A 22,412-nucleotide genomic window follows, 5' to 3' on the forward strand; every position below is an offset into this window, starting at 1 on the left:
ATTCAAATAGAAGTAATTTATAAATCTATACAACTTTCTGACACCAGCTAATATTTAAGTTTTTTTTTTGCTGTAGTCCTTCCTCTATAAGGGGACATCTCTATAACATTATTGTAATGCCTTCCTTCTCTTCCTGTAATGTCTTGGCATCCATGATTTCTGGAGGGAAGACTCCGCTTCCTGTTTGTGACATATGGATCCTTCCTTCCAGTCTGAATATAAGGCTGCTTTTTATATCCCTGGTGAGTGTGCGATGGTCTGCAGCTGTCTGGCGGCCGCTCTCCCTGGCTGTGACAGTAGATGTGTACACTGGCACAGATCACAAGTCACACAAAGAATCCTTGTCTAGTGAATCACAAGGGTTATGTTACACGGGTGATACACAGCATCATCTGACGGGATAAGTCGTAGAGAAACTCAGCTTTATTTGTGCTGCATCAGATATTATACTCCAACCTAGTACCCATAACGCCCAATGTGCTCTAAGACTACAACTCCTGTCATGCCCTGACCAATATCTTGCCTTGGGATTAGTCTGGTCAAATGGAAAGGGTAACGGTTTCCCAAAGATGACTATAACAAATGCTGCTATCCCCTCTGATCCGGCTCCTGCCACCCAAAAAAGGCTCAAATCTGTGTCAAAGCATATTGGCATCCTGAGGCGTCAGGTTACGGCTGTGCATAGAAGTCTATGGGAGGGGGGAGCAGCTGCAGAGGGAGACAGAGGCAGAAGAAAGCTCCCCCAAATGTTATATCTCCCCCAGGGCTGGATTTACAGTCTTCATTGCCCCATACTGCTCTATAATGGCCTCCATGGATGTACTATAGGGATATAGGGGAACAGGATCTCTTCTGTATATACAGTGTATGGAGACATCATAGCAGCTAGTCTCCTGCTTCTGAGGGTGTACTATAGAGATATAGGGGAGCAGGACCCCCTCTTCTATATATATACAGTGTATGGAGACATAGCAGCTAGTCTCCTGCTTCTGAGGGTGTACTATAGGGATATAGGGGAACAGGATCTCCTCTTCTGTATATACAGTGTATGGAAACACCATAGCAGCCAGTCTCCTGCTTCTGAGGGTGTACTATAGGGATATAGGGGAACAGGATCTCCTCTTCTGTATATACAGTGTATGGAGACATAGCAGCTAGTCTCCTGCTTCTGAGGGTGTACTGTAGAGATATGGGGAGCAGGACCCCCTCTTCTGTATATACAGTGTATGGAGACATAGCAGCTAGTCTCCTGCTTCTGAGGGTGTACTTTAGAGATATAGGGGAGCAGGACCCCCTCTTCTGTATATATACAGTGTATGGAGACACCATAGCAGCCAGTCTCCTGCTTCTGAGGGTGTACTATAGAGATATAGGGGAGCAGGACCCCCTCTTCTGTATATATACAGTGTATGGAGACATAGCAGCTAGTCTCCTGCTTCTGAGGGTGTACTATAGAGATATGGGGGGCAGGACCCCCTCTTCTGTGTATATACAGTGTATGGAGACATCATAGCAGCTAGTCTCCTGCTTCTGAGGGTGTACTATAGAGATATAGGGGAGCAGGACCCCCTCTTCTGTATATATACAGTGTATGGAGACACCATAGCAGCTAGTCTCCTGCTTCTGAGGGTGTACTATAGAGATATAGGGGAGCAGGACCCCCTCTTCTGTGTGGGGCTCAATACCATTACCTTGTCACCACTAATATAATGTTCGCTGCGTCCTCACCACCATATCATGGAGAGCTCTGTAACTCGGTTTCGTGAGGTTGGTCGGTAAATGGCCCCAACAAAGAATCTTTCATTAGTTTTTTGTTTCTTAGATTACAGAACAACCAGCACAACTCTGGAAAAATAAGCTTTATTACAATCATCCACAACATTATAATAGACAATAAGTCTTCAGTAGACAAAGCCATAGGGGGTGGTACTGAGCGCTGCTTAAAGTGCTGATCATGTGATCTATAGAATAGGTTGGGAAAATTTCTTTAATCTGACGGTGGATAGGTGGATAGGTGCCAGATTATCAGACGGTGATGGAAGATCTGGGAGCTCACATATTAGCACAGACTCTTCTCTATGCGGCAGTATAGCAAGCAGAGTCTGGAGTATCAGATGGCGGATTAAAGGGATCTCACTCTGTGGTGTCCTACCCCTGTATGCAGCAGGTCCCCTTCTAGGGGTTAATACTTTTTATAGACTGTTGTAATTGACCTAAGAGGGGACGCTCTATCACATCCAAAACATGAAAGCTGTCTGGTTGCGTCAGCATGCAACTTTTTCTGTCTCCACTTTGCCTAAATCTTAGATCAGTGTTGCCCCCCTGGTGGGTGACAGCTAAAGACTCCCTGGGTCATGATGGGAGTTGTAGTTCAGCAACAAATGGTGTGCAGTCCCTAAGGGAACATCTAGTAAGAAGTGTTTCGATTGGTTTTGGCTTTGGCGCCTTGTGTGCAGCATGTAGAGGTTCTTCAGGGTGCCCTGGGCCTAGTAGGTGTGTAGAGTAGGTGGAGGCCTTCACAGTAGTCGCAGTGGCTTCCAGTACTGGGCCTAGTAGGTGTGTAGAGTAGGTGGAGGCCTTCACAGTAGTCGCAGTGACTTCCAGTACTGGGCCTAGTAGGTGTGTAGAGTAGGTGGAGGCCTTCACAGTAGTCACAGTGGCTTCACGTCGTGTGCCATGGCTTCCAGTACTGGGCCTAGTAGGTGTGTAGAGTAGGTGGAGGCCTTCACAGTAGTCACAGTGGCTTGACGTCGTGTGCCATGGCTTCCAGTACTGAGCCTAGTAGGTGTGTAGAGTAGGTAGAGGCCTTCACAGTAGTTGCAGTGGATCAACGTCGTGTGCCATGGCTTCCAGTACTGGGCCTAGACCTAGTAGGTGTGTAGAGTAGGTGGAGGCCTTCACAGTAGTCACAGTACCAGCTGCTGGTTCTTGTCGTGATAGTTATAGCGGTCATACTTGGTGGTCTGACCTCTTGTAGTTCATACATAGTATCTAACAATCTCCCGGTGTGTTAGTCTCGGACAAGACGCCATTGATGGGTTGGACATCCTGCCCTGCGGGGAGTCATACGATGATGTCCATCTAATAAGCCGTTCCATAGATGGAGCTGACCAACCTGCTCCTCTGGGTCTCCGGCTCCAGTTTCTGGGATAAAACATTCAGGATTTGGTCAAACTTCCGATACCTCTCCGCCTGCTCGGCCGTCGCTCCTTTACTTCCCCAAAACATCCTCAGAGAAAACTCAGTCTTGAAGGCTTCACTCAGTTCTGGTTGGGGAATGAACCCTATAAGAAGACAAGACGGCCTATAAATACCTCGTACCACCGAGAGCCCAGGGTATCATGTTAGAACTACATCTTTAAAGGGACGGTGTCATCAGAAAATGACTTATTGTGTAAATAATGTTTTTATGTTAAACAGATTTTTTAAGAATTTTTGGTGACTTTTTTTTTTTTTTTTTTTGAAAATTTCCTATCTATAGTATAAAATAATCCTGATATCTTGCAGTTCTCATTCTCACCACTGGGGCTAAAACTAAGCTGAGACTTCCTGTTCTGTCTGTGGTGATAAGAGGAGGCTGCTGTAAAGTGATCTGTACAGCATTGCAGCGTCATGTGACACCAGGAGATAGAGGAGACAATAGCAGCTCCCTGTGGAATGACCTCTTCACAGGTCACAGAGCACGATCAGTAATGTCTCACATTCATCTCAAGGGGACAGAGGCTGTCTATTGTTGTCTATGTCCATGAGGCTTGCTGTAAAGCATGTCACAAAATGCTGCTCAAAAAGTTCAGGAAATATAGCCGCCCCCATAACAATGTACAAATAGTGACATAAAAAAAATTAGTCAGAAAATAGAAACAGATTAGAATAAAAGAACAAGTTTAGTATCTGACTCTAATCAGTAGAAGGAAATGTAGGTGACACCTTCCCTTTAAGGAATAAGACAGCAAAACCTTGGAGCTGTACCCTTAAGATAGGAGGATTGATAGTAACTTGGTCCCACTGCATTTTCATAAATAACTCAGCCGCCATCATTCTCCTTACCGCTCAGCTTGCTGTCGGCGTTGCTCTGGTAAACCTCGGCATTGGTAGCGTAGGATCGGGCTGCCTGGAGTACACGGAGCAGCCGGCCACAACCCTCCTCCACCGCACCTCCCCAGTCATCATCCCCTTCCAAAGCTTTGAGGACTGGCAAAATGTAGGGGACCACAATGTTGGTGGGTGACTGGTCCGAGAGACCTGAAAGGTGGTAGGAATGGAAGAGACAGTCACAACCCAATACTGACAGAGTACAATAAGGGGCAAAGTACTCACAAGGTTATACGGTACTGAGGAGAAATATCACACATGGCAGGCAGTATTATAGTAGTTATATTCTTGTATATAGTAGCAGTATTATAGTAGTTATATTCCTGTATATAGGGGGCAGTATTATAGTAGTATATTCCTGTATATAGGAGCAGTATTATAGTAGTTATATTCTTGTATATAGGAGCAGTATTATAGTAGTTATATCCCTGTATATAGGAGCAGTATTATAGTAGTTATATTCCTGTATATAGGAGCAGTATTATAGTAGTTATATTCCTGTATATAGGGAGCAGTATTATAGTAGTTATATTCCTGTATATAGGAGCAGTATTATAGTAGTTATATTCCTGTATATAGGGGGCAGTATTATAGTAGTATATTCCTGTATATAGGAGCAGTATTATAGTAGTTATATTCTTGTATATAGGAGCAGTATTATAGTAGTTATATTCCTGTATATAGGAGCAGTATTATAGTAGTTATATTCCTGTATATAGGGGGCATTATTATAGTAGTATATCCCTGTATATAGGAGCAGTATTATAGTAGTTATATTCCTGTATATAGGAGCAGTATTATAGTAGTTATATTCCTGTATATAGGGGGCAGTATTATAGTAGTTATATTCCTGTATATAGGGGGCAGTATTATAGTAGTTATATTCCTGTATATAGGAGCAGTATTATAGTAGTTATATTCCTGTATATAGGGGGCAGTATTATAGTAGTTATATTCCTGTATATAGGGGCAGTATTATAGTAGTAATATTCTTGTATATAGGAGCAGTATTATAGTAGTTATATTCCTGTATATAGGAGCAGTATTATAGTAGTTATATTCCTGTATATAGGGAGCAGTATTATAGTAGTTATATTCCTGTATATAGGGAGCAGTATTATAGTAGTTATATTCTTGTATATAGGGGGCAGTATTATAGTAGTTATATTTCTGTATATAGGGGCAGTATTATAGTAGTTATATCCTTGCATATAGGGGGCAGTATTATAGTAGTTATATTCCTGTATATAGGAGCAGTATTATAGTAGTTATATTCCTGTATATAGGAGCAGTATTATAGTAGTAGTAGTATAGTTATATTCTTACACAATAGGGAGTAGTACAGCCATTATTTCACCTGTCACTTGTCGTAGTGCTCGCACATTAGTGGTTTGTGTAGCTGGTAACTGTGTTTCATTCACTATAAATCAGGGTTTTGCAATGTTACAGGTAAGGCGCATGGTTTTCATATATACCCGTCACATCATGAAACCTCAGGCAGTTAGTGGCCAAATTGCTCACAACCCCTGTGTATACGGACACCCTTAGGAGAATACACATATGTTCAGCTTACACTCATCCATGTCTCTCAGGGCTGGCTTTAGCTGCTTGTGGAAGGTGATGGCGCTGTCCGTGTGGGTTTGACGTAGCATTTGCCATGTTTGTTCCAGACGGGCAACCTGAACAAAAGAATTATGTTTTAACAAATGCCGTTAATAGGAGGACAACATGGGGCGCTGAGGATGAGGGTGCCTTTCTTACCTTCACCCTCAGCACCGTTTCTGTGATATTAGCATATTATTCCATATGCTAATTAGGTGGAGCACTGTGGGCGGGACTACTACAACGATCTCCCCCCACCTGCTGCGCTTTGCTAATATTCACTAGAAGAGGTGGGCTGGCCGAGGGAAGACCAATGCACTGGGGGATGGTAGCCCCGCCCCCGTGCACCAAACCACCTAATTAGCATATGGATTAAAATGCTAATATTACAGAAACAGTGCTGAAGATGAATGTAAGAAACGTACCCTTATCCTCAGCACCCCATGCACTATAGGGATATATCAGCAGGTTACATTCTTCTAACCTACTGATAGTTTCCCTTTTAATACTTTCCCTCTAAGCCAAGTCCTGGGATCTCTTACCTGTGGCAGCATCAAAGCCTTCATGACAGCAGAAAAAGCAAAGAGATCCCCAACAAAATCTTTCAGCTCAGATGCCAAGCAAATAATCCGATGTAAGGTGTGCGCCCGTTCTGTCACCGCTCCAGTGCAGCCCAGTATGTCCACCGCTATACCCAGGGAGAGCAGGTGATGTCTGCACCAGGGGAGAAAGTATAACTTATACTAACATGCATAACACAGAATAAATCTACAATTATATCCTGCATCATACCCCAGAGCTGCACTCACTATTCTGCTGGTGAGGTCACTGTGTACATACATTACATTACTGATCCTGCATTATACCCCAGAGCTGCACTCACTATTCTGCTGGTGAGGTCACTGTGTACATACATTACCTTACTGATCCTGAGTTACATCCAGTATTATACTCCAGAGCTGCACTCACTATTCTGCTGGTGGGGTCACTGTGTACATACATTACTGATCCTGAGTTACATCCTGTATTATACTCCAGAGCTGCACTCACTATTCTGCAAGTGGGGTCACTGTCTACATACATTACATTACTGATCCTGAGTTACATCCTGTATTATACTCCAGAGCTGCACTCACTATTCTGCTGGTGAGGTCACTGTGTACATACATTACATTACTGATCCTGAGTTACATCATGTATTATACTCCAGAGCTGCAATCACTATTCTGCTGGTGGGGTCACTGTGTACATTCATTACATTACTGATCCTGTACTGATCCTGAGTTACATACTATATTATGCTCCAGAGCTGCACTCACTATTCTGCTGATGGGATCACTGTGTACATACATTACATTACTGATCCTGAGTTACATCATGTATTATACTCCAGAGCTGCACTCACTATTCTGCTGGTGGAGTAACTGTGTTCGTACATTACATTACTGATCCTGAGTTACCTCCTATATATTACTCCAGAGCTGCACTCACTATTCTGCTGGTGGGGTCACGGGGTACATACATTATATTACTTATCCTAGCAGTTGGACTGATGTTGCAGTTGCACATGTGGTTTGCTCCAAATCTGGCAATTTTCCTGCCACACAGGTGATGCAAAGTTCCAAATTCTTCTTGCCTTTCCCATTCTAGAAACCACTCATTCTTTAAAGGGATTGTAAAGCATAAGAAAAACATGTCTGCTCCGTTATTGAAACAGCACCACCCCCTGTGTACAGGTTGTGTCTGGTATTGCAGCTGAGCTCCAGTAAAAGGAAAGAATGATGCTGACCTCTCCAGGAGATCCCGTCTTAGCTGTTGTCCATAGGGCAGTAAGATTAGCTCCAGTCCTGACTGAACCCCCATACTCCTCTGTTGCTCCTTGGTAAGACCCCAGATCCGGACCACCTGTAAATATGGAGTAAACTCATGTTAAAGGAGGGTTCCATCTTGTAGACATCATACCTAAGTAATAGGGTCCTGGGACCTCCAACAGTTACCACGCTGGTCACAGGTCTCTACACCGTGAGATGCCACCTTTGTGATGCACTATGCATTGTCTAGAAAGACCCCCTCCGTTTTACCCCCAAAATCTTTCACCAACACTGGTGGGGAGTGGACACTTTACTAGGATCTGCTACTTCTTTATTTTGGAAAGCGGACCCATCATTGTTGGGTGGACTCTACCTACCATGCAGTCTTCTCTCAGGATATGAAGAGCGCTCTCTTTGCAGTCTCTTTGGCTGATAATCTCTTTGAGTTTGCGCAAGGCTTGGGGTTCCAAAGGTTTGTTCTCCGGAGAGAGCAGAATGGACTGGAAGGTTCTTGCTTGAAATGAGGTTGTGGTTTGTATTTGAGGTCGGACAAAGTCTTCTCCTTCTTCGGGACTCTCTAAGATACGTTGATTCACCTTGGAATTAGACATTTTAAAGAGAGATACTTTTGGATTTTCCAGGCCGGAATGTGATAACCTAGAATGATCCTTGGATTCTAAAAGGAGAGTTCTAGATTTCTCTGCTTGGACGACTTTGGACTTGTCCAGCTGGGAGTAGAGTATTTTGGAATTGTCTGTCCCTGAAGGACTGTGGTCGCGGAAGTTGGCTAGTCCATCGGAAATTGGATCTGGTGATTTTTCCGCATCTAGAAAACCAAAAGTAGTCTCGGTGGCGCGTGCACGGTTCTTCCATTTCTCCTCTGCTTTCAGAGTGTCCACGTATTTCCTGGTGGTCACCGGAGCACGAGGGACCAGTTCGCAATATGTGTCCGATCCCTCTGAGGGATCAGGAAGAAGCAAAGAAGGGGCTCTTATGGGTTTAGGGGGGGCCTTGGAGTGCAGCTGACTGTCCGATCCTCTCAAGGCGCTGTTTCCGTCATAGTCCAAGGGAAGGACTGGCTGCATTTTGGCTCTTAGGACTGGATCACTGCCCGTGCGGAACATCGGGGAGAGAGGAATGGGCTGCGGTTCTTCTGGAGTTACCGAAGATTCTGCAGAAACAGCTGAAAGGGAAACATTTTGGAGGCATCAGAATTGGGCAGAAAAGTGACAAATCGGGGAGAAGGCTCATGTGACAACCTCAACCAATCAAGTTCTCCCAAAGGTGAAGGCAAGTGTGGTCAGAATGTGCCACTTGCCTATAACAACAATTGTCCAACGTCAACCAGCCCCCCCCCTTCTTACCTGAGAGCAGGTTGCTGTCAGACTGGGCACTTTGTAGGGGTATCTCCTTGAGGACATCAAGGTTTCCGGGGTGGCTTCCAAATCTGTCTTTATTCCTGGTGAATGGAGATAACAGAATATTTTATAAGATGTTAGACTATGAGTGCAAATTACCCCCCCCCCCCCCTCCTCTCTCGTAGGTGGACTCTTCCTGGGGTAATGATTGGTCATGTGCTCAGATGAGCCAATCAGATTTCATCGATTTTATAACCCCCTCCTCTGTGACTGCATGTAGTCTTGAAGGGTGTCCCTGCAGTTTCCCTCCATATCTTTCGTCTATTTAGTTTAATACCAGATGGATTTTTTGTTGCCTGAGGGAACTACAGACTGATCTGATAGATTTGTACCTTAGTAAGCTGCTGTCCACCAGGTGAAGGCTCCTCCTGTTTTCTTTATTTGCCCTCTGGGATTCTTGCCTCCCCCTCACCACACTGAGGGGCACAGTCCTGTTGATGGGGTTCACAATAACGGCCCTTGAGGACTCTGACACGGGCCTCTTATCGCCGACATAGGAGCGGACTAGGGCAGGAATGTTGTCGAATTGGTCTTGCTCAAGCTGGTAGAGAACCCGGGAGATGCCTCGGCGAGGACGCAGGGTGACGGCGATGATCTTAAAGTGGAGGACCTGCCTGGAGCTGACACAACTCAACACATAGTCCCCCGGGGAGGAGAGCGAGTCACGAATTAGGAAGTCTCCATCCGTCTGCAGAAGTCTCTCCGACTCCTGTAGGCAAAATGAACAGTCTCATATGAGAATCATCTGCCGGTAATGAACTCCATGCACATGTATGGCTGACTGCACGGACATCACCCTTGGACCACCCATGGCTTATGGCTGCTACTCACCTGCCTGGAGAGAGCTCCATGGTACCAGGCGTGACTCCGCAGGTCTTCACTGCTTAACTTCAGCTCCTCCTCAAGCTCCTTCTTCAAAGCTTCTGCCGGATACGGCATCTTTATTTCTAAAAGACAACATAACCTCTGTAAGTGACCGGGACACTCCCTCCATGATGTGATACAAGTGGCTGTGCTGCAGGAACTGTGTATACGGGGGAGTACTGTGATTTCTGGCCATTATATAACTTGGACATAACAGACATCTCCATCTCTGTATATACACAGAAGAGGGGGTCCTGCTCCCCTATATCTCTATAGTACACCCTCAGAAGCAGGAGACTAGCTGCTATGTCTCCATACACTGTATATATACACAGAAGAGGGGGCCCTGCTCCCCTATATCTCTATAGTACACCCTCAGAAGCAGGAGACTAGCTGCTATGTCTCCATACACTGTATATATACAGAAGAGGGGGTCCTGCTCCCCTATATCTCTATAGTACACCCTCAGAAGCAGGAGACTAGCTGCTATCATGTCTCCATACACTGTATATACAGAAGAGGGGGTCCTGCTCCCCTATATCTCTATAGTACACCCTCAGAAGCAGGAGACTAGCTATCATGTCTCCATACACTGTATATACAGAAGAGGGGGTCCTGCTCCCCTATATCTCTATAGTACACCCTCAGAAGCAGGAGACTAGCTGCTATGATGTCTCCATACACTGTATATACACAGAAGAGGGGGTCCTGCTCCCCTATATCTTTATAGTACACCCTCAGAAGCAGGAGACTAGCTGCTATGTCTCCATACACTATATGTACAGAAGAGGGGGTCCTGCTCCCCTATATCTCTATAGTACACCCTCAGAAACAGGAGACTAGCTGCTATGGTGTCTCCATACACTGTATATATACAGAAGAGGGGGTCCTGCTCCCCTATATCTCTATAATACACCCTCAGAAGCAGGAGACTAGCTGCTATGTCTCCATACACTGTATATACAGAAGAGGGGTCCTGCTCCCCTATATATCTATAGTACACCCTCAGAAGCAGGAGACTAGCTGCTATCATGTCTCCATACACTGTATATACAGAAGAGGGGGTCCTGCTCCCCTATATCTCTATAGTACACCCTCAGAAGCAGGAGACTAGCTGCTATCATGTCTCCATACACTGTATATACAGAAGAGGGGGTCCTGCTCCCCTATATCTTTATAGTACACCCTCAGAAGCAGGAGACTAGCTGCTATGTCTCCATACACTGTATATACACAGCAGAGGGGGTCCTGCTCCCCTATATCTCTATAGTACACCCTCAGAAGCAGGAGACTAGCTGCTATCATGTCTCCATACACTGTATATACAGAAGAGGGGGTCCTGCTCCCCTATATCTTTATAGTACACCCTCAGAAGCAGGAGACTAGCTGCTATCATGTCTCCATACACTGTATATACAGAAGAGGGGGTCCTGCTCCCCTATATATCTATAGTACACCCTCAGAAGCAGGAGACTAGCTGCTATGATGTCTCCATACACTGTATATATACACAGAAGCGGGGGTCCTGCTCCCCTATATCTCTATAGTACACCCTCAGAAGCAGGAGACTAGCTGCTATGTCTCCATACACTGTATATACAGAAGAGGGGGTCCTGCTCCCCTATATCTCTATAGTACACCCTCAGAAGCAGGAGACTAGCTGCTATCATGTCTCCATACACTGTATATACGCAGAAGAGGGGGTCCTGCTCCCCTATATCACTAGTTTTTCACAGTGAATTATGACTTTGGGGTGAGGGGAAGAAAAAAAAGCATTTTTCTCTGATAAGATATGAGTTTCTTCTATTCACTTGAACCATTGGCTTCTTTAGTGACCATTGATATATATGGCTCTGAAGGGGATTTGGAGCTCTGTATCAGGACGGTGGAGCGGTCCCTTTAAGGTCCTTGTCCTGAAGTAAGAATGTGGAAATTCCAGTTTTCTGATATCTGAAGAGATCTGCAGGAGTCTAACTAATCCCTGTCATAGTCTGCATACTTCAAGGGTTTCTCCAGGACTCCAGCTTCTGGTGTATCATAGTACTGAATGATAAGGGACCTCTACCAGTTGTCACTCTATCTTTGTAGGCCGACACTTTTTCCTTTATGTCAGGATTAATTTTGCTAATTATCCCACAATATATACAATATACAAGTATGTGCCGTGGCCTGGGGAGCTGGTGGATTCTGATGTTTTGGGGGCGACTTGTCACATGGCCCAGAGTGGTAATCCCCACCACCAGACACACGGGCACTGGACCTCGGTAGAACTGGTGCAGCGTAAGTGATGACAGAGTCCCGACTTAACCAGTAGTTTAACTTTACTTAAAACAGCGTTAGTGCAATACAGAATATAAGAACAATACTGCTTACAGGTACAAGTGCAAAAATACTTGGTAATACTTCTTTAAGAGAACTCAGGTAGCAGACAATAGAGGGAGGTGAAGACCTGTGTGGAGGCAGAGTGGTGTAGGGGCCGGGTAGGAGCCCTTGTCTTATTAGTACAGTTATCTGCCGGGATGTGTGAAGAAAGACTTTGACTTGTAGAAAACTCCTCACATTTATATATATATATATATATATATATATATATATATATATATATCTGATATCTGACCGCCTTCTGCCTACACGGTGACCGACCTGTGCGGTAGTACGAGCGTCCGTCAGTAAGTCGCCTCGGCTCTTTACCTTACTGGGGATCACTCCCTCTGCCTTTTCCTTAGTGGACGACTGTTCTGACTGATGAATATCCATGGCGTAAGCAAGGGGGTCTCTCCTATGATCCGGGCTACCCCACCTCTAGGGTTCAGCACTGCACACTGGCTATCTATCTCAGCATACAGATGAGGTGTAGTCCCTGTTCAGGGCTCTGGCCTAAGCCGGGCCTGCTTATCTGGTGGCCTATCCACTCTCATACATACTATGTAGGAAGAACCAGCCAGAGACTAACTCCTGACAGGAAATCCCTACCTTATGAAGGGTAGTGTGACAGCAAATAGGTAAGCGAGAGAGAAAAGGTGTACAGAGTGTCTGCTCCAATAGACAATCATTTACATAAAATATTACATAGAAAACATAGCTAAACCTGGCTTGTACTGCAGCTGCAGGAGGAGTGAGACACCTAGTGGCTGGAGTGGAACACAGCTACCAGCACTTGATGTGACACCTGAGAGAGTTAGGAAAGTTAGGGAACCACCTGTGGTGGGCAACTACACAAGTCCTGCAGGAAGTGGTGTATCCTTTCCAGTCTGACACAGTGCTCTCTGCTGCCACCTCTGTCCATGTCAGGAACTGTAGAGAGCAGCAGCAAATCCCCATAGAAAACCTCTCCTGCTCTGGACAGTTCCTGACATGGACAGAGGTGGCAGCAGAGAGCACTGTGTCAGACAGGACAAAATACACCACTTCCTGCAGGACATACAGTAGCTGATAAGTACTGGAAGATTGGAGATTTTTAAACAGAAGTAAATTACAAATCTGTATAACTTTCTGACACCGGTTGATTTGGAGCTCCATTTAAGACTAGAAAAAGTGCTACACTTAAACCACACCCCTTTATTCTGAAGCCACACCCCTTTGTCAGAGACTGACACAGAGAAAAGTGAGTGACATGAGACTTTGCTATTTATTTTAATGGGATAGAAGCCTTGACAAACCTTTGTTCCCCTGACCTGCTACAGCTGAGAATTTGTTACAATTGTATCCAGTGTAGATACATCCGCAGCACCAATCTCTGTCCTTAGAGTTAGATACCTTTTACCTGTATCCATTAGGTAATGCGGGATTGTGTAGATTGGATACGTTGGATACAGATGTGTTCAGGAAGTAGAGCTCATGAAATAGTTGAGACCCCAGGACTCGGTATTATGGAGCGATGAGACCCCAGGACTCGGTATTATGGAGCGATGAGACCCCAGGACTCGGTATTATGGAGCGATGAGACCCCAGGACTCGGTATTATGGAGCGATAAGACCCCAGGACCTGGTATTATGAAGCGATGAGACCCCAGGACTCGGTATTATGGAGCGATAAGACCCCAGGACTCGGTATTATGGAGCGATGAGACCCCAGGACTCGGTATTATGGAGCGATGAGACCCCAGGACCTGGTATTATGGAGCGATGAGACCCCAGGACCTGGTATTATGGAGCGATGAGACCCCAGGACTCGGTATTATGGAGCGATGAGACCCCAGGACTCGGTATTATGGAGCGATGAGACCCCAGGACCTGGTATTATGGAGCGATGAGACCCCAGGACCTGGTATTATGGAGCGATAAGACCCCAGGACCTTTAGTATTATGGAGCGATGAGACCCCAGGACTCGGTATTATGGAGCGATGAGACCCCAGGACTCGGTATTATGGAGCGATGAGACCCCAGGACCTGGTATTATGGAGCGATGAGACCCCAGGACCTGGTATTATGGAGCGATAAGACCCCAGGACTCGGTATTATGGAGCGATGAGACCCCAGGACTTGGTATTATGGAGCGATGAGACCCCAGGACTCGGTATTATGGAGCGATGAGACCCCAGGACCTGGTATTATGGAGCGATAAGACCCCAGGACCTCTAGTATTATGGAGCGATGAGACCCCAGGACTCGGTATTATGGAGCGATGAGACCCCAGGACTCGGTATTATGGAGCGATGAGACCCCAGGACCTGGTATTATGGAGCGATGAGACCCCAGGACCTGGTATTATGGAGCGATGAGACCCCAGGACCTGGTATTATGGAGCGATAAGACCCCAGGACCTCTAGTATTATGGAGCGATGAGACCCCAGGACTCGGTATTATGGAGCGATGAGACCCCAGGACTCGGTATTATGGAGCGATGAGACCCCAGGACCTGGTATTATGGAGCGATGAGACCCCAGGACCTGGTATTATGAAGCGATGAGACCCCAGGACCTGGTATTATGGAGCGATAAGACCCCAGGACTCGGTATTATGGAGCGATGAGACCCCAGGACTTGGTATTATGGAGCGATGAGACCCCAGGACTCGGTATTATGGAGCGATGAGACCCCAGGACTCGGTATTATGGAGTGATGAGACCCCAGGACCTGGTATTATGGAGCGATGAGACCCCAGGACCTGGTATTATGGAGCGATAAGACCCCAGGACTCGGTATTATGGAGCGATGAGACCCCAGGACTCGGTATTATGGAGCGATGAGACCCCAGGACTCGGTATTATGGAGCAATGAGACCCCAGGACCTGGTATTATGGAGCGATAAGACCCCAGGACCTGGTATTATGGAGCGATGAGACCCCAGGACTCGGTATTATGGAGCGATGAGACCCCAGGACTCGGTATTATGGAGCGATGAGACCCCAGGACTCGGTATTATGGAGCGATGAGACCCCAGGACTCGGTATTATGGAGCGATGAGACCCCAGGACTCGGTATTATGGAGCGATGAGACCCCAGGACTCGGTATTATGGAGCGATGAGACCCCAGGACTTGGTATTATGGAGCGATGAGACCCCAGCACGCCGGTTCCCCCCTATCTCGGGAATGTCTCTTACCTCTCTTCTTTCAGGACTGGGGGCACATAGTGAGCGGCCGTCCCCTCGCTGCCACCATTCAGATCCTCGGGAAGGAGAGAACCAGCTGCTGGATGGAAGCAAATTCCATTGTCAATCCCGTAATCATTAACAGTCAGAGATGGGGCGAGAAAATCACACCCCGATGACATCACAGGTGAGGGGGCGGGGCCTGGGCAAGTCCGGGCGCACTGCAAGAATCTCAGGAGGAAGGGACATTCCTTCAGGAAGCCATGCCACCCCCTGTGCCCTCCCTGCCTCACATGGGAGAGGCTTAGATACAGCAGACCGTATCACACATGGGAGAGGCTTAGATACAACAGACCGTATCACACATGAGAGGCTTAGATACAGCAGACTGTATCACACATGAGAGGCTTAGATACAGCAGACCGTATCACACATGAGAGGCTTAGATACAGCAGACCGTATCACACATGAGAGGCTTAGATACAGCAGACAGTATCACACATCAAAGGCTTAGATACACCAGTGGCAGACTGTATCACATATGATAGTATAAAATACAGTATTGAAGAGCACATTCTCGCACATGGCAGGCTTAGATACACCGGCGGCAGGCTGTATCACATATGATAGTAATAATTACAGTATTGAAGTGCACATTCTCGCACATGCTAGGCTTAGATACACCGGCGGCAGGCTGTATCACATATGATAGTAATAATTACAGTATTGAAGCGCACATTCTCGCACATGCTAGGCTTAGATACACCGGCGGCAGGCTGTATCACATATGATAGTAATAATTACAGTATTGAAGTGCACATTCTCGCACATGCTAGGCTTAGATACACCGGCGGCAGGCTGTATCACATATGATAGTAATAATTACAGTATTGAAGCGCACATTCTCGCACATGCTAGGCTTAGATACACCGGCGGCAGGCTGTATCACATATGATAGTAATAATTCCAGTATTGAAGCGCACATTCTCGCACATGCTAGGCTTAGATACACCGGCGGCAGGCTGTATCACATACAATCTTACAGTAAGATGTACATAGTGAAGCAGTCATCCTTGGAATGTTCTTAGGAGTCAGGAGAGAAGTGATTGATGGGCGCTGTGCAATAACATGGCCGCCCTGAGGGGGCTGCTCCCTCTATTTCGCCCCCATCTATTATTCATATAACAGGGAGTGTAGGGGGTGACACCGGGCGCAGGGCAATGGGTATCACCCAACAGTCACTACTGTATCTAAGCCTGTCATGTGTGATACTGTCTGCTGAGGTATCTAATCCTATCATGTATGATACTAGTCGAGCTGTTGTATCTAATCCTGTCATCTGTACAGTTTTGAGGTGTTGTATATAAACTTATCACGTGTGATACTGTTTGAGGTGTTGTATCTAATCCTATGATATTTGATACAGTTTGAGGCGCTGTATCTAATCCTGTCATGTGTGATACAGTTTTGCGCTGCTGTATCTAATCCTGTCATGTGTGATACAGTTTTGCGCTGCTGTATCTAATCCTGTCATGTGTGATACAGTTTTGCGCTGCTGTATCTAATCCTGTCATGTGTGATACAGTTTTGCGCTGCTGTATCTAATCCTGTCATGTGCGGTAGAGTTTTGAGGTGCCATGCTGTATCTAAGCACATTCCTCTCTGGGCTCGTGTCATGTACTGTTCAGCGCCCCGGGGTTCGGATACCGCCCTTAGCTGCAGGTTGCAGGAACTTGCAGGCGGCTCGTGCCGTGCAGGTGTGTGATGTGTAAGATGGCTGCAGCCGGAGAGGCACTACAAGCATCCACAGAACCGGCAGTCACTGGTTCATTATTGTATATACAGGTGGGATGTTCAGGACTCTGGGAAAGCTGGGTGACGAGCTTTCCAGCATTCATAGTTCTATCTGTAGAAAAGAGGATCACCACCTCCACGCTGGTTGTCACCCTCTGGTCTGTCAAACTGCTCAGCTATTACGGTTACATTTGCATTTCAGGACTCTGGAAAAGCTGGATAACAAACCTATAGGGGCTGAATTGGTGCCGACCAGGCAGTCACCCAGCTTTCCCAGGAACAGATGAAACTAACAAGTGACTTACACTGTCTGGCATTGGAAGGGGTTCAATGGCTGCTACATGCACACACATCAGTCGTAGAACCACAAGGGCCAGCATGCCGCTACAGCCTCTATAGTGAAACGTAAAGTACAACCTAACAGACATGGACAGACATGTAGAATTATAGGAACTACAAGTACCAGCATTCCCCGTATACATCAGGATGTGGCACCTACCCAGCCGCCGGGTACTACAAGTACCAGCACTTACTATGCTCTCACAAGGCATTGTGGGGCTTGTAGTTCCAAATCAGCTGATAGTAGTTACATAAGCTATAACCCTGCCCCAGTATATGGCGGCCCCTCCCATACTATATGCTCTGTATCCCCCATCCCCTTATACCCTGCTGTCCCACCTTATGGCCTCCTGTGCAGGGCGAGCAGTGTCCAGAGCCGGACAGTCCCTATAGAGAGTGCTGAGGACAATCCCTCCCTTCCTGGACGCCTCCCTGACTGTATCACTAGGAATGTGGGAGGCCGGACCATCTGCACACAGTGACTGATCCACAGTAACTACTGCAGGTAGACGCACCCCCTGCCTCACCTGAGCTGCAGCCCATTCAGGACTGTGAGGTCCCAGGATCTACAACATTCAGGACTGTGAGGTCCCAGGATCTACAACATACAGGACTGTGTCACTATAGACCCATGACATTATATATCTTCTACTGATCCTGAGTTACATCCTATATTATACTCCAGAGCTGCACTCACTATTCTGCTGGTGGGGTCACTATGTACATACATTACATTACTGATCCTGTATTTCTTTTATTAAAATTTTAAACATAACAATAAATAAATACAGAAATAACACACCATATCTGACCAGAACAAAACAATAGAAAAATGAAACCATAACATAAAGCAGCGGTCCATCCCCACACTCATTCCTCCACACAGACAACCCATATACCTATATACAATATATACACCCATATACCTATATACAATATATACACAATATAAACTATTTAGCTAAACATATTAATAAACTATATACACTACTATATACAAACCTATATATATACTACTATATACTATACACCTATACACACACCTATATACACTACTATATACTATACACCTATATAAATAACTAAATGTGAACCCCCTGGCCCAGTTGCATTGTGCACAACCTAATACCACAGACATAATTCTACTCAACCCAACACCAACTAAACAAGACATAATTACACAAATAAACTAAAACTAAACAAGACACAATGTAAAATAAAAACCTACAACTAAACAATACATATAATATATATTTTTTTTTTTTTTGGCCCTGAGCTGGTCCCGCATCCCATGCCCCCAGTACATGATCACGATGATCATGATCATGATCATGAACCAGCCCAAGATTTTATATATATGTAAAAGTCCCAACAAAGTCCCACAGAAGCCCCCTCCCCCCTTTTACCCACCACCCAACCTATCACTAAACCCGAACCCCAGGTGCAAACAAAACATATATAATATATACAGTATATACAATTTATACAAACATACAAAGACAATCACAATACAAAAATATATATAACTTACTAAACCCAACAATAATGAGACTTCTCAGCCCCACACACAGCCCGAAAGCCCAAGATCAGCGCCTGCAAGCCCCATACTCCAGTATCTCTACAGCACAAAACAAAAGACTAAGGTGTTAGCATCAGCCCGCCACCAGGAGAGGAGACGCAGGCTAAGGAACCTTATAGGCAAAGCCCCTCCAAAGACAAGAGCCCCTACCAGCCCCCAGCCTCTCGTACTCCAGAGAGCGCACCTTCACCAGGTCACCGAGTGTGTCCCTAAACTCTACTCGCTGGGGATGGAAGGGAGATGTGTGATGTTGGAGCACCCTCTAGTGGACAACAGGAGCATTACATCTAAAAACAAACATTCAAGTAGGGATCTGCAGGGACTGATATACAGATATAACCGCCACAGAGCATTGGCTGTAATATACTACAGAGATGGAAAGGAGGGTAATCATACACATATAGGGAAAGTACAGGATATGTATTGTATTTACAGTGACTCCACCAGCAGAATAGTGAGTGCAGCTCTGGAGTATAATACAAGGTGTAACTCAGGATCAGTAATGTAATGTATATACACAGTGACCCCACCAGCAGAATAGTGAGTGCAGCTCTGGAGTATAATGCAGGATGTGTGTCAGGATCAGTACATAGAAGATGATATCATTACAGCCGCCGCCCTGGGATGTTGATGAGAACCATACTGAGGACTGTGTAATGAGTGAGATATGTGAGAGTCTATGGGGAATGATCTGCTCGTGACTCATACAGGGAGTGTATATCTCTAGCTGGGGATCGGGGCGTATATCATACAGGGAGTGTATATCTCTAGCTGGGGATCGGGGCGTATATCATACAGGGAGTGTATATCTCTAGCTGGGGATCAGAGCGTATATATCATACAGGGAGTGTATATCTCTAGCTGGGGATCGGAGCGTATATATCATACAGGGAGTGTATATCTCTAGCTGGGGATAGGAGCGTATATTATACAGGGAGTGTATATCTCTAGCTGAGGATCGGGGCGTATATTTCTACCTGGGGATCAGAGCGTATATCATACAGGGAGTGTATATCTCTAGCTGGGGATAGGAGCGTATATCATACAGGGAGTGTATATCTCCAGCTGGGGATCAGAGCGTATATATCATACAGGGAGTGTATATCTCTAGCTGGGGATCGGGGCGTATATCATACAGGGAGTGTATATCTCTAGCTGGGGATCGGGGCGTATATCATACAGGGAGTGTATATCTCTAGCTGGGGATCGGGGTGTATATCATACAGGGAGTGTATATCTCTAGCTGGGGATCAGAGCGTATATATCATACAGGGAGTGTATATCTCTAGCTGGGGATCGGAGCGTATATATCATACAGGGAGTGTATATCTCTAGCTGGGGATCGGGGCGTATATCATACAGGGAGTGTATATCTCTAGCTGGGGATCGGGGCGTATATCATACAGGGAGTGTATATCTCCAGCTGGGGATCGGGACGGCTGATCAGATCCAAGATGTCTCCATAAAGAGGATTCTGTACATGGAGATGGCTGACAGCTTTATAACTGTATATGAAGCACTCATCCCCAAGATGGCACAGAGCAATGTATAGTGCCCGCTCCGCTCCATCATAGTGCCCGCTCAGCTCCATCATAGTGCCCGCTCTGCTCCATCATAGTGTCTGCTCTGCTCCATCATAGTGCCCGCTCCGCTCCATCATAGTGCCTGCTCCGCTCCATCATAGTGCCCGCTCAGCTCCATCATAGTGCCCGCTCTGCTCCATCATAGTGTCTGCTCCGCTCCATTATAGTGCCAGCTCTGCTCCATCACACATAGGATGATCACACCCAGCTAGAATCCTGGATTCTCTGAGGCTCAAACATCAGCTCAATAGTCTACAACTATCTTAGCCAAGTACGAGGCACAACATGGCGGAGCCGGGGTCATTCATAAGCTCCCCTACCCCTCTGATCACTGTGCTGGAGTCATTGTGCAGTGTCCCAGAACATGCAGACTACTACTCCTATTATGGCCATTTCTATTGCTGTGTCAATGCCTGTTCTGGTAAGTGTTTGCACTGCAACTGCTGCTGGTTTTCCCCTAGTATTCTCTGGTAATGTGCATTTTCATGTGTATTCTCATGTATTCCTGTGTATTATTACAGTGTACAGTGGTATGCAAGGCTGTTGATCACGTGACCTGTAACCATGGTTCCTCCAATGGCAGACTAGTTCTGGCCAGGAGCAACCATGTGACCTCCCACTTCCTCCTAACAAGTTAGTCTTCCCCCTGCTTCCAAGCAAGGAGGATGTGTGTCGTCCCTCTCCTGCCTCAGAGGAGTTGGGCTTCTTCTCTTCACCATAAGAAGAGTGACTAAGTCTGCTGCTATATACCAGTCTTCGGCTGTATCTGCCTGCTCAAGTGACCGGATTCTTCTCTCTCATCTGGGTGTCATTCCGTTATCTCTCCTCATCGCTGCAAGGATTCACAGCAAGTATTATTCTCAAGCTAATCCACCCAGCACCGCTATTTCTCTCATACTCCTACTCCCATCATCCGGCACGTATTCTCACAGCCTATGCAGCACCACTCCTGCTTTATTTGTCAAAGCCTGCTATATACCCGGTTGCATCCGGACAGAACTGTTGCTACTAGTTACCTCATCTATAATAAAACCGCTGTTACTGAACCCTGGCATTGGTGTCCACTAACTGGTGCCCTGACTAAGTGCAGCGAAGAATCGCATGCCCATCATCACCCGCAGATTCCTCAGACCGGCCCTACAGCTGTGCTGCCCTCAGGCCTATACCGTGACAAGTATAACCCCTGCAGCTGCCCCGGTCATTGCCCGCTCATAACACCAGCGCTGCGGAAGTGGCCCCCAAGGGGCCAGGGCATCGCATTTTTGGCGTCACGAACAGGATACAGACTGTGTTGTGCCAACTGTCAGTGTCCCCAGAACTGTACTGCTACCCCTCATCATCCTCAGAGACTCTGCTATTGCCGCGCTGCGGCCTGCTAAGGGGTCAAGTCAGCTTGTGACGCACTGTCTTCGCGCGCGCGCACGCTCCACTCAAGCTCCGCCCCGGCCCTGCAGTATCCAAGCCTCTGTTGCAGGAGGGAAGGAGATTGTGCCCGGACCGCCGGAAGTGTTGGTGCTGACTTCCGCCCTATCCCTCTCCGGTCCCGGACACCCTGCCTATCGGTGCCTGCTGTTCCCGCAAGCTCTCCTCACCTCTGCTCTCTTCCAGACGCCTTACACCAGAACCCCTCATCATGTCCACCGGCCATCACAGTGACTCTGACGGGTCCGGCAGTCCGCCGATGGCCCGGCGAAGACTTCCCGCGGCTCCCGTTGCTATGGCTACCGCAGCGGTCCCGTTCTTCATTGGGCCCAACAATCTTCCCAGTTATAAAGGGGAACCCCACACGTTGGCTGAT

General features: G+C 46.6%; 1 protein-coding gene across 2 annotated transcripts; it reads right to left on the minus strand.

The window, feature by feature from the left end:
* Window positions 1-1,844: 1,844 nt before the first annotated feature.
* Window positions 1,845-17,866, minus strand: LOC138772410 (breast cancer anti-estrogen resistance protein 3 homolog). 2 transcript variants are annotated; one of them, XR_011359764.1, is made up of 12 exons: window positions 17,792-17,866; window positions 15,332-15,416; window positions 9,755-9,870; window positions 9,256-9,632; window positions 8,870-8,964; window positions 7,883-8,688; window positions 7,484-7,599; window positions 6,237-6,408; window positions 5,666-5,771; window positions 4,048-4,242; window positions 2,868-3,284; window positions 1,845-2,695 (listed from the first exon to the last, which is right to left on the minus strand). XR_011359764.1 is itself a non-coding variant. In XM_069952789.1 (11 exons), the coding sequence occupies exons 3-11, from the start codon at window positions 9,860-9,862 to the stop codon at window positions 3,082-3,084; spliced, it is 2,178 nt and encodes a 725-aa protein (XP_069808890.1). In that variant the 5' UTR covers window positions 9,863-9,870; window positions 15,332-15,416; window positions 17,792-17,866; the 3' UTR covers window positions 1,845-3,081. The 2 variants fall into 2 exon arrangements, 1 of the variants encoding a protein (XP_069808890.1); XM_069952789.1 differs by having other exon boundaries at window positions 1,845-3,284.
* Between the last annotated feature and the right edge of the window lie 4,546 nt (window positions 17,867-22,412).

This window comes from Dendropsophus ebraccatus, chromosome 14 (genome assembly GCF_027789765.1).
Source record: "Dendropsophus ebraccatus isolate aDenEbr1 chromosome 14, aDenEbr1.pat, whole genome shotgun sequence".
In the NCBI taxonomy this organism is placed as follows: Eukaryota; Metazoa; Chordata; class Amphibia; order Anura; family Hylidae; genus Dendropsophus; species Dendropsophus ebraccatus.

Bases quoted from the DNA above. Each gene is read 5' to 3' on its own strand.
- LOC138772410 (XM_069952789.1), bottom strand. From the start codon at position 9,862: ATGCCGTATCCGGCAGAAGCTTTGAAGAAGGAGCTTGAGGAGGAGCTG. The intron at 6,409-7,483 runs GTCAGCATCATT...CCCCTGGTGCAG, and splicing joins AGACGGGATCTCCTGGAGAG to ACATCACCTGCTCTCCCTGG. The intron at 3,285-4,047 runs GTAAGGAGAATG...GTCTTCTTATAG, and splicing joins CGCCGACAGCAAGCTGAGCG to GGTTCATTCCCCAACCAGAA.